This window comes from Podarcis filfolensis, assembly GCF_964270895.1.
Source record: "Podarcis filfolensis genome assembly, chromosome: 1".
In the NCBI taxonomy this organism is placed as follows: domain Eukaryota; kingdom Metazoa; phylum Chordata; class Lepidosauria; order Squamata; family Lacertidae; genus Podarcis; species Podarcis filfolensis.
Window position 1 is genome coordinate 38,842,373 of NC_139604.1, and position 12,803 is coordinate 38,855,175.

General features: G+C 40.6%; 1 protein-coding gene across 3 annotated transcripts in view; it reads left to right on the top strand.

Moving 5' to 3' along the window:
- Positions 1 to 12,803, top strand: part of LRP1B (LDL receptor related protein 1B) — a 764,381-nt gene that overhangs the window by 696,214 nt on the left and 55,364 nt on the right. For all 3 annotated transcript variants that reach the window (XM_083581632.1, XM_083581633.1, XM_083581634.1), the window contains 7 exons: positions 2,950 to 3,138; positions 4,155 to 4,303; positions 4,988 to 5,081; positions 8,358 to 8,474; positions 10,145 to 10,264; positions 10,535 to 10,654; positions 12,001 to 12,117. In XM_083581632.1, the coding sequence (XP_083437758.1) occupies positions 2,950 to 3,138; positions 4,155 to 4,303; positions 4,988 to 5,081; positions 8,358 to 8,474; positions 10,145 to 10,264; positions 10,535 to 10,654; positions 12,001 to 12,117 (906 nt within the window). The remainder of the gene's footprint in view (positions 1 to 2,949; positions 3,139 to 4,154; positions 4,304 to 4,987; positions 5,082 to 8,357; positions 8,475 to 10,144; positions 10,265 to 10,534; positions 10,655 to 12,000; positions 12,118 to 12,803) is intronic.

Below are 12,803 nucleotides of genomic sequence, written 5' to 3' on the forward strand. Positions count from 1 at the left end.
AATCCCCATGATAGGGTGAGCTTCCATTGCTCGGTCCCTGCTCCTGCCAACCTAGCAGTTCAAAAGCACGCCAGTGCAAGTAGATAAATAGGTACCACTTTGGCAGGAAGGTAAACAGCGTTTTCGTAAGCTGCTCTGGTTTCACCAGAAGCTGCTTAGTCATGCTGGCCACATAACCCAGAAGCTGTCTGCGGACAAATGCCAGCTCCCTTGGCCAGTAAAGTGAGATGAGCGCCCTTTACTTATGGATAGGCACTGTATCAGTAGGTAAAATATTACATAAGGGGGAGGTTCTATTGATCACTGGTCCAATAAGCCAAATGGGGTACTGTTCCACCAATCTCAGTCTCTCCTCAGCAAGGTCCCACCTGCCTGCTTCCTTCCTTACATCTAGTCCACTGTCTGTTAGCTTCCCCTCCTTAGAATCTGTAGAACTCGGCAGGCAGAAGAATGGGGACAAAACCAGGACTGGTTGGTTTTGCCTATTACTGGCTCTGAATCCACCTATTTTTCACCTCCTTGCCTTCTGCCCTACCAGCCCCAATCAGCATCAGCCTTCACTGCTATTGATACAGATGTTTGTACATGTAGATTCTAGGGGGAAGTTCTACTTGGCATGCCCACATGGGAGCAATACTTACTGAAGAAGGCTAAGGACTACCAATGATTGCACATAAGTGACAAATGTCATCTCCTAAAATTAGTACCGTTATTTAAAATAATTAACTATTCAATGCTACAGAAAAAATTAGCATTTAGAGAAATGGAAAACAAATCATTAATATAGATTGATAAACAGTTGCACTATCTTGTGAGCGGTTATCAGTAAATAAAATTGCGTACATCAGTTTACACCTTGATAGACAAGATTAACAGTTCTTTATAAGCAGCATTTGTCAAACAAAGGTTACTAGATTTAGCATAAAAAGATACACTCAGTGGTAATACACTCAATGACATGCAGCGCTTATATCGAGCATAAAAGAGTTTGACATGAAACTCATGAATATTTTAAAAATGAAACATAGCACAATTCCTATTCTCATCGCAAACATCTACTGTAGTACTTGCAAATATTTTCCTGTATTATACCATCAATGGATTGCTTCACTTGCTACCTTCCCTACAAACTGCATTTTGTGATACTCCTTCGAAGCCCAATCTAGAGGGCCAGAGTTTTGTGGCTTCTGCTTGTACAATGGGTCTTTCCCCTGCAGTGCCCCTCGTGCCTCCTGCAATTGGCTTGGGGGACATGAGAACCCCCAGAACAGGGCATAGAGGTAGCCGGGGGTGAGGGGATCGTTCCATTTGGCCAGCTGAAATGCTTGCACTGTTGGAACGCTCAACGTAGTGCAACATTGAATTCTCCCATAGTATTATGATCACTGGGTTTGCTAAGTCTGTGCACATTATGGGAATAGTTCTTAGGTAGCAGTCTTCTACACTGGCTACAGCAGTCTACTACACTATGGTTAGTATTCCACAATACAATGTTATTTAAAAGGGTTTTTTTAAGGTAATATTATTTTAAATAATATTTGCATACTACTCTTCATCTGAAGATGGCAGGGTGGTTCACCACATAAAAATACAAAATGAGAACACAAAACATAATAAAAACAAGGACAAAAACCAATAACTGCCCTCCCACAAACATATTTAAAAAGATATAGATTGTTAATCAGCCAAAGGCCTGGTTAAAGAGAAATGTTTGCATCTGGTTCTTAAAGATATGTAATGAAGGTGCTGGGCAAACCTTCCTGGAGAGAGCATTCCACAAATGGGGTGCCACTGCAGAAAAGGCCTGTTCTTGTGTTGCCATCCTCTGGACCTCTCATGGTGGAAGAACATAGAGAAGGGCTTCAGTTGATGGTCACAGGGTCTGGGTCGGTTCATATGGGGGGAAGTGAGCCTTGGGGTATTGTGGCCCTGAGCATGAAATAAGCCTGAAAGCACACATGAAATCCCACCTGATAATTCACAACAAAGTGAATACTTGCATTACAGCACAAAAACGCAGTGTTTTTTCATGGACATAACTTCAGTTTTCTTCTCTCTTCATAGAGCTTTGTCCTTACTGCCATGATAGTTTTATGAACTGTGAATTACTATTTTACATGCTTGTTACTAGTAATGGGTGAACTTAAAACAGCATGCAAAGGGACACTGCACTAAAGATACACAGTGGTCTGAACAAAGTTCTGAAGTTGAAGGGGGGGGGACATGAGAGGATGATTTGCCATTAATGCACAGTGCCACTCGGAAAACAAAATCAGTTAATTTGGAATCTCGATCCCAAAATGTGAGAGAAGTTCAGATAGAAATGAAATACTGTAACAAAATTGCTGGAGAAGTGGGTGTACTCACTATCTTGAACATGAACTCAAGCTGTGTGGAAAGCAAGAGTCTTTTGTACATGCCCAGAAAGTAATAGGCTCTGCTCTGACACTCTTTGCTCTTCTGCTGCTGCTGTGGTGGTGACTTGAAGCGCACCATATGCATGCCTAGACACAGTGTAACCAAAACAATGTGCCCTTGAATTGCCTTTTAAAATAGAACAATAACCATGTATGATGAAACGAAGCTGCATCCAAAGAATTAAGGAATCCCTGCAGAAGTTATAAATTACATCCAGCCTACAATTTGTGCGAAAACTTTCAAATCTGCATGTGGCAGTGCTCAAATAGTATCCTGCTATCGGTTCCCTGGGACCCAGCTGTTTCTTTCACTGTGGTTAGGCCAACAGAGCTTAGCCAAGTGGGGTTGATGTATCTAATCTTAATCCTAGATACTTTTAACTGGTAACAAAGAGCCTCCAGGCTTGACAGGTTGTCACAGCCATTATTCACAAGAAGCTATGCAGTCCTTGTCTTTGTCAGCTTTTGCAGTATGGAATATTTTAGCTGGCAGTCTTCCAAAACTGAACATTAATCTTACATTCTGTTGCAGTTCCTAATCAACATATTCTAGGCGTGATTGCTCTCACATTATTTGAAGACTACATCTACTGGACTGATGGAAAAACCAAGACAGTCAACCGTGCCCATAAAACCTCTGGAGCAGATAAAGTAGCACTGATTAACTCGTGGCATGCCATAACTGATATCCAAGTGTATCATTCATACAGACAGCCTGATGGTAAATATTTTCAGCATGTGTTCTATAAAGAGCATTCTGACTTCATTAGAGTTCTGAAGACTTTGCTTAGTGATTAACCTAAGCAGTTTTATATTGGATTGCTAAAGAAGTAAGACGGAAAGAAGAGCAAAATATTAGAAGTATGGTTAGTTTCTCTGAAGGTCTGACAATGAAGGTCCATTATATAAGCAACCTATGTTGGCTTTGTGAACCGCCTCAGTTCTCACTCAATTTTTGTAACAGGCCCTGGAAAGAAGTAAACTCTTACTGAGCCTGCAACCACTGCCAGTAAGTCTCTACTGGACACCAGGAAAGAGTTCACGGTTGCACAGGGTCCAGACTTCTCTGCTAGTTCAGAGTATTTTTGAATTTCAGGAGTCCCTCAGGCTTGTCGATTGGCTGAATTAGTCTGAACTAATATAATACGACGTAAACTGTATTTTATAGACTGTTGGAATCAATGCAATTTAAAGGCGTTTTGGACCTTTTTGTGTGTGTATCCTAGGAAAAAGTGGAAAAAGGTACAAAAGGCCTTTAAATTGCCTTGATTCAAACACACACAGGGCCTGCCGGCCTGCCTATGAGGTAGCCTGAGGCAGCTGCCTCAGGCATCAGGACACAAAGAGGAGGTGCCAAGGTGGGCACCTGACCTCACCGCCTCCACCGCCGGAGGAGAAGTGGCAGTGACACAGGCTTCTCACTGAAATCTTGTGCACTCCATGAGATCTTGCTGGAACTGCCGCTTGACCCAGATAAGGGAGGACTTGGTGGGCAGCACTTTTCCATTTTGCCTCGGGCGGCAAAATGGGATGTGCCGCCCCTGGAAAAAATTACTTTCATTCCTATAGACAGTCTGATGGTAAATATTTATATGCATATTTGTTTACTTACTTTATTTTTAGCTGTACTGAGGTACCTCTATTTGCCAGAAGTTTATCTGGGGGAAATCCAGCTATGTTGCTTTTCATGTGAATCACCGTAGCACATTTTAATTGCTTCCTCTTTTGCATTCCTAGTGCCTAAACATCTTTGTGCATTGACTAACGGTGGCTGTAGTCACCTGTGCCTCCTGGCCCCAGGCAAAACACACACCTGTGCCTGCCCCACCAACTTTTACCTCGCGGCAGATAATAAGACTTGCTTATCAAACTGCACAGCCAGTCAAGTAAGTAGAACGTGTGTATTGTGACATTTATAAGGATTACTTATTAATGTATTTAGAGACTTTGAAGCAGCGTAAAGACTTGTGAGAGTTTTGAGATTAAGGGGGAGGGGCGCTAATACTTCTAAATAGCAATGAATGAAGGTACTGTTGGTTAGGAACTTGGTTTTTTGTTTTGTTTTTTCAAAATCAGAAAATCTGGTTTATGGTGTTACAGTTACGCTGAAGCCTAAATTATCTATCTTTATATTCCTTATTTGGATAAATTTCATTAGGTACATTGACAAAGCTATTCCCCCACCCTAACTTGACTGATAATGCATTGGCCTGGATCCTGATTTCCAAAGTTCTATTCATGGAACAGGCTCTTCCATCTCTCATTTGCTTTTATAGCCCACTGTCTCCCTCTGTTTCCGAACTAGCATGTCATGGAATTTCCAAAAATACCCCCCCTCCCCCAACGCATGAGAATGGAGGTTCCTTCCACTCACCCAAGTATGCCTGTGAATCCAGATCATTAATACCTTTAGTGGGCAAGAAACTAATTTCAAAGAACAGCAGACTCCATATTCTGGCTTTGGGCTCTGATTTCTTATAAATTATTTTCAGCTGCAAAAAAAAATCATGTTATTTCAATAAAAACTGTTAACACTTGAAGGTTTTCCATATTATACCTTTCTCCTACAGTTCCGCTGCAAAACTGACAAATGTATTCCATTCTGGTGGAAATGTGACACTGTAGATGATTGTGGGGATGGATCAGATGAACCTGAAGAATGCCGTAAGTATTTTAGCAAGTTGCATTAACCTAGCATTTTCATACTGTAAGAGTCAATGTGGTATGGTGGTTAAGAGGGTTGGAGTAGGATTCAGGTCTCCACTTGGCCATGAAATTTGCTGGATGACCTTAGGCCAATCTGTCAGCCTAATCTACCTCACAGGTTTGTTGTTTGAATACAATGGGAGGATAGAGAACCATGAATGCCACCTTCAAGCTTCTTGGAGGAAGGTGGGATATAAATTTGCTGTTGTTGTTAAGTCAATAAAATCTACAAGACTGCTACAGAGTGAACAAACAATTTATATAATAACTCAATTATCTGGAGAAATAGAACTTTTTCTAAGCGTTTCTGCTGCAACTTGGTATAATATTTAACTTTTAAATAATTTCCTAATATCTCCCTTACTTATATTATAGCTTTTGCAAATAATACAAAAGAAGATTTGCAGCAGTCTGGCTATCACTAGAGATTTCATAAGATGTACTGCTGCTTAGCACTTTTATAACACTGCTGCAGTATCCTGAATGTGCTGTAAAATCTGCAGATATTTTGATAGGCTCATAGTTCATGCACCTGCCACAATACTCCTGTCATTTTTTAAAAAGTAAACAATGTTTGCAGCAGGTACAAGTATGCCTGCTATAATTTTGCCATGACAGATGAATACGTGACAGGTGAATACAAATATATTATATTCATGAAAGCAGGCTTGCGTAGCTTTGCATTTTCTGCATGGTAATTCATAGTGGAGACTTTTCTGCTGCACATGGCTTATATTGGTTGGTACACACTCTTCAAATCTCTTCATTCTCAATTTTTAAAATAAACTAGGCCAGTAGTTTTTTTAATCAGCAAGCTTGAAAGCTTCCTAGAGCTCCAGTGCAACAGCAGAAGCAAAACAGGATCCTCAGCAGGTCACTTTCTTACCATACAATTAACAGTATTCCCTCATCTAGTTATGTTGGAAGTCTGTCAGGCAGTTACTAGGCAACAACCAAATGCTGTCCGCCAGTAAAATATATGTAGTGGATCAGCAAAGCAGCAGGGAAGATGGCATTGTGCTAACACACCAGTAGAACCATGGTCGCCCCGTGGCATTTTGGCAAACTACAAAATGGCACCCCCCTTCCCTGTTAGGGAAGAAGTGAGGAGGGAGTGAAGACTGACATCAGGAATAAAAAAGGAATAAAGATAAACATTGGCATCTGTTGCCCCTGCAGATCCTGCCACCTGAGGCAGTCACCTTGCTTTGCATCATGCATAGGACAGCTCTGGGTGTAACCAATCTGGTTTTCCTGCTGGCGCATCTTTACTGGGCCAACGCTGCCTCATTCTTCCTCTCCATAAGCAGCAGCAACTCAGCTGTCAAGAGCGAGTGCTGCCACTCAGCCACACTGATTGCTGCTGTGTATAGGTATATTTATACATGTGGGTCAATTCAAATTGAGTTTAGGTGATTTTTCACTATACAGTGGTACCTCGGGTTAAGTACTTAATTCGTTCCGGAGGTCCGTACTTAACCTGAAACTGTTCTTAACCTGAAGCACCACTTTAGCTAATGGGGCCTCCTGCTGGTGCCGTGACGCCGGAGCACGATTTCTGTTCTCATCCTGAAGCAAAGTTCTTAACCTGGAGCACTATTTCTGGGTTAGTGGAGTCTGTAACCTGAAGCGTATGTAACTCGAAGCGTATGTAACCCGAGGTACCACTGTAATTTGAAATCCAGACTGGATTACTGGGAAGGAAGCTAGTTATGTTTGACTTCCTTTGCTTCACAGGGCTAATGGTTCTCAAATTTCAATCAAATCTCTGAGGTCTAGAGCTCAAAGTGTACTCTGCTGCAGAGGAAATGTAAGTGAGGTTAGCGGTGACCTGAGAAGAGTGGCTTGCTACTTAGAAGGAGTGAAGTCACCACTACTAATGCCATGATAAAGAACAAATATGACTTGCATTGAGGTTTAGAGTGGAGAAAGGCTTCCCAAATGTGCAACCCTTACTATTTTGGGGAGAGAATGTTTTATTAAATCTTCCATTAATTTAGAAAACCCCGAAAATGTAGAATTTTAAAATGAATCAATCAAATTAAGAACTCGTGGACCACAATATTAAATGCACATACTACAGCAAGTACCAATGGATGATGGTGTGGGATTCATTTCTGAGTAAGCATGCATAGGACTGTGGTGTCATAGTAGTGATTTGTAGCAGTCCTATAGCATAGCTGTCATAATTCCAGCCTAAAACATCTTCCTATGGATGCCTAGAATCTTTCTAATAATTTTGGAGTTGACTAGATTCTATTTGAACAAGCTACCGTAGTTTCACACTCACAGAGAGGCAAATTTCAGTTTTAGTTATCAACCTAGGCATACACATACAGTGGTACCTTGGGTTACATACGCTTCAGGTTACATACGTTTCAGGTTACAGACTCCGCTAACCTGGAAGTAGTATCTCGGGTTAAGAACTTTGCTTCAGGATGAGAACAGAAATCATGCGGCGGCGGTGCAGCGGCAGCAGGAGGCCCCATTAGCTAAAGTGGTGCTTCAGGTTAAGAACAGTTTCAGGTTAAGAACAGACCTCCTGAACAAATTAAGTTCTTAACCCGAGGTACCATTGTACTTATTTTAGCTGGTACTGTTTCTTGTTTTGATTCAGAAGGTATTTGTGCTTCACAGTAAGTACTGGTGCATTAAGTAGTTTGAATGCAGTCATTTTGCTGATCTGTACTTGCAATCTGATGTCCTGAGGAACATCAGAATGCAGGAAATCACACAGCTTACAGTTGCTGAGAAATTCAGCTTTCATGCCAATTAGCTTCCACTTCTCCTGCTTGGACGTCATATAGTTGTGGGAGAAAGGTGTAGCTGTGAATTTGTAAACAGAGAGTCATCTGGCTGAAACAATTTTAGTACAGCTAAGAGAAAATACATTTAATTGCTTCTTGGAGGAAAGAGAAGCAATTAGAATCACCCAGTTTCTGATAGTTCTTACGTTGCTTTAAAAATTACAGAGTAGAGGCATGCATTCTTGTTAATTGCAAAACATTTTATATGCATTTGATTAAAAAAACCACTGACTTATAATGGAAAATTTTCATTAACGTACTTGGACTAAGAGATAGACACTTTACATATCTATTTATTAGTAAACAAATATATGATAGCTTTTTCATAAGCCTAGAAATGCTATGAAAGGCTGTTGTGTTGTTGCTGTTTTTTAAAAAACTCATTACCATGAAATGCAGCTGTTCAGCACTTTATTCTTCTTTCCAGCTGAATTTAAATGCCAGCCTGGGCGATTCCAGTGTGGAACTGGACTCTGTGTTTTACCAGCATTTATATGTGATGGAGAGAATGACTGTGGAGACAACTCTGATGAACTCAATTGTGGTAAGCATTATATGGCATGAGACTGCTTTGAGGTTGCTGTTGTTGCCTACAATCAAGTGGTATATAAATTTTGTGAAATAAATGAAATCAAAGAAAAAGCTTTTTAGAGAATCTGATGCTATAGTCTACCATTTATCAGCTGCAGCACAGCATCATGTACTGTGCTCCAGCTTCTTTTCTTTTTTAATTGGTTTTTCCATATTACATCACAATACAAATATACCAGAGCTACTCCCCATCCCCACATATATCAATCAATCAAATATAATATTCTTTTGTCCCTCCCCCTGCTTCCCTCCACCCCTACTCGATTTCCTCTATATTCTGACATTACATTTATCTTTGCATTCTACAATCTTCTCAAATCTTCTATATATTCTCATTATGCTTCCTTACTAATTTACCTTCACTCAGCTTCATTGTTCCCTTGTAAAAGGGCTGCTAGCATTTTACATCTCCTATCCAGTGGCTGGTTTAGTCTTCAGTGCTATTGCGCCAAGATGAGGACAATCCTGTTTAAGGTGCAGAAGTGCTGTGCAAGGGTTTTTACAGTTGTGGGGAAAGTGAAAGCACACAAATATCCCAGCACAACGTTCTAAGAACTGAAGTAGAAACCTCATTGCCCTAGTGTTTCTATAACTTACTGTTGCCACAGGAGTACTAAAGAGATCTGATACAGTGCTAGAAATCTGTAAAACAGGACAAGCCTGTCTCTTTAACTGATAAAGAATATGCCATTTTATCAGCTGTTGTGCATCCAGGTGTTTGAGTTTCCCTAGCCAAAATTCTGAATAGTACCAGGCTGCCAGTAATGTTTAGCTCTTAAGAATCATTAAGAAGTTGGAAGATAATTACAAAGAGTGTATCACTCTAATATTATTATAAGATGACTGATAACAGCTATCAGGAGAGTTACAAGAGAACGGTGACCTCTTTAAACACTCTTCTTTGTTTGGTGAAAAGGCTGTCTGGCAATAAACCCTGGATAAAATTGATGTACAAGAGGAATGAAAAAGAGTGATAGAGAAGGGAAAACATAATTACATGAAGGAGATGTAATGATGTGTTGCCAGCTTGTCATTTCAAAATGCACTTGGAATAACGTGTGTGTGTGTGTGTGTATGTGTGTGTGCGTGTGCAAAGTTTCAGCTTGTAAGATAAACGTGAAGAAGTCTGAACTTAAAATTACTTTAATGAACAGTTCAAACAAGATTCAAAGAGCCAATTTAATATCGAATATGATTACCCAAAATGCAATAGTTGACCTCAAATCTCTTTATTTTGGATAATGGTTGATTTTTAGGTAAGCAAATATGCCAAGCACTGCAAATCAGAACCAAGTAACAGCTTGATTCCCATTGAAAAGTTGTGGCAGCATGCAGTAGCAACAGGTGTTGCTGCCTGCCTTGTCCAGTCTGGTTCAAGGTGAGATGAGTGACTGGTGGCAACATACAGTGATGGTGATGGCAGCAGTGCCAGTAGTAGCATGTTGCAGCACTACGTAGAGATCCAGGTGGGAACTTATTGCAAACATCATGCTGAGTGCTCACTGAAGTCTGGTACCAGCCCTGATAATGAGGCATTCAAAACAGCAGTAATATAGCTGAGCAGTATAAAATGAGAATCACCCGAGTTTTCTGTCCTGAAGCTTCTTACTTGTTTGTCTTCAGATACACATGTCTGCCTGTCAGGTCAATTCAAGTGCACCAAGAATCAAAAGTGCATTCCAATAAATCTCAGGTGTAATGGACAGGATGATTGCGGTGATGAAGAAGATGAAAGAGATTGTCGTAAGTTACTTACGTAGAAACTCCAAAATTGCATTATTTGTGGTCAGTCAAGCACGCTATACACATTGTTGTTTTGGTGAATTCTTTTGAATAATATAATTTGAATAATGTAGGAAGTGGAGATAAGACATTGGGTTTTTTTGTTCGGGTTTTTTGTTTGTTTGAAGAATTGAGAGAAAGCTAGTTTAAAACAGCTTTGATTGTTTTAATTAGAATTTCTGAATGTTAGAAAACAGTTTCTGTACTTAAAGTAGCTCATTTTCTTTAAAGCGGAAAACAGCTGTTCTCCTGACCATTTTCAGTGTAAAACAACAAAGCACTGCATTTCTAAACTATGGGTTTGTGATGAGGATCCTGATTGTGCTGATGGGTCTGATGAGGCAAACTGTGGTGAGTATCCTGTATACTACTGGCAAATGCAATTCTCTAGTGCCTGCCTGTATGTGGCCAAAACTATATGTCCCATGCACAAGAGTGAAATATCAGCAGGCTTGGTGGGAATTCAGGGTTTGCAGACATACCAAAAGAGAGAGAGAAATCATGAAGTGGTGAGAGAAGCCAACAGCCCAAAGACCACTGAGCATACTCATTGTCCATTGAATACAGCCTACTTCTTGGATGAAAAACCATGTGAGATTGGGAATGGAATTGAGCATGCCAGCTCTTTGTAACCATGTACAGGACCAATTTTTGTTGTAAGGCTTGTAAGAATTATTATTTTTAAAATATTCTTACTAAATTTATTACCCACCCTTCACCAGAAGGTCCCAGGGTGATTTGCAGCTATTTAAAAATAGTTGAAACCAAGGAAAAGAGTGGGTCCTGGAAAAAACCCAAGAATATTAAGTGTTTCATCACAACTAGTGGTAATAAAGTCAGTTCATATTAGAATCATTTCAGATTAGAATGGCTCCTTCTATGCAGAAAAAGGGTTTTGATCCAGTAGAGAATCCCACTGATGGAAGAGGAGGGGAGGGATTTTTTGTTGATTCTATCCTCCCTCTGCTGCCATGCCTGTTCTAAAAGGTAAAGGGACCTCTGACCGTTAGGTCCAGTTGTGGCTGACTCTGGGGTTGCAGCGCTCATCTCGCTTTATTGGCCAAGGGAGCTGGCGTACGGCTTCCAGGTCATGTGGCCAGCATGACTAAGCCACTTCTGGTGAAGCAGAGCAGCACACGTAAATGCTGTTTATCTTCCCGCCGGAGTGGTACCTATTTATCTACTTGCACTTTGACGTGCTTTTGAACTGCTAGGTTGGCAGAAGCATGGACCGAGCAACGGGAGCTCACCCTGTCGGGGGGATTCGAACCGCCGACCTTCTGATTGGCAAGTCCTATGCTATGTGGTTTAACCCACAGCACCACCCGCGTGTTCTAGACAATCCCTAAATCCCCTGAAGCAAGTTTTCTGAGGGCACAAGAGGCTGCAGCGGGGAGGGGGGATCTTAAATTGCTTCTTCCCTTCTACTGGCAGAAGTGCCTCTTGTGAAAAGTTCTGTTTCAGATTTTCCCATCAGCCACAACCAAGTTTGGATCCAAGCTAATAATTATCCCCCACCCCCTGGCAAATAATAATATGGTAAAAATAAAATGCATTCTGACATAGCAGCAGATAATTAATTCAGTACCTTTGCTAGTGAAACATAGTTTAATATGCTATAGATCTGGCATGCATTTTTCACAATGCTTAATTATCCTAGATTATTAGAATAAAAGCAGTATCTGTCTTTGTTACAGATAAAAAAACATGTGGGCCTCATGAATATCAATGTAAGAACAGCAACTGCATTCCAGATCACTGGAGGTGTGACAGCCAAAATGATTGTGGTGACAATTCTGATGAAGAAAACTGCAGTAAGTAATTTCTGACTTACTAGTAGTACATGTGAAAGGGATCTACGGGTCTTAGTGGATCACAAGTTTAACATGAGTCAACAGCGTGATGCAGTAAGAACAAAAAAGTGAACGCTATTCTAGGCTGCATCAGTAGAAGTAGATCAAGTCCAGATCTATTCTGCCTTGGTCAGACCACACCTTATTATTCCAGAAGCAAAATTTGAATTTTTGAGTATTTGGAATACTTGCATAAGCTGTGTGAAATAAGTAAAGTCAATTCACCTGCAGTAGCAAGAAGTGCAAAGTGTTGGTTCATTAGATCCTATGGCTTAAAAAAAGTGAAAGAAAGCTTTGGGGCCAAATTCAATCAGCCAGTCTTGCTTTGAGGATTTTTTCCCTTAACATATAAAGCGGTATAGAAATGAAAATAATAATAATAATAATAATAATAATAATAATAATAATAATAGCAGAAGCTTGTGCAAGATGAGGTTTCCCCTTCCTCCCACTCCCCCGTATGTCCCTATGCCTTCCCAAATTGACTGGGGGGGGCAGGGGAATACATAGAACAGTGCACAGCGGGGGGGGGGGGATAGGAGAAGAAGGGAGATAATTCCATCAGACAAGCTGAAATGCTCGAACTGATGGAGTGATCTCCTTAGCACTACATTAGCACTCCTCTTTTTAAAACTTTGGCCTACATT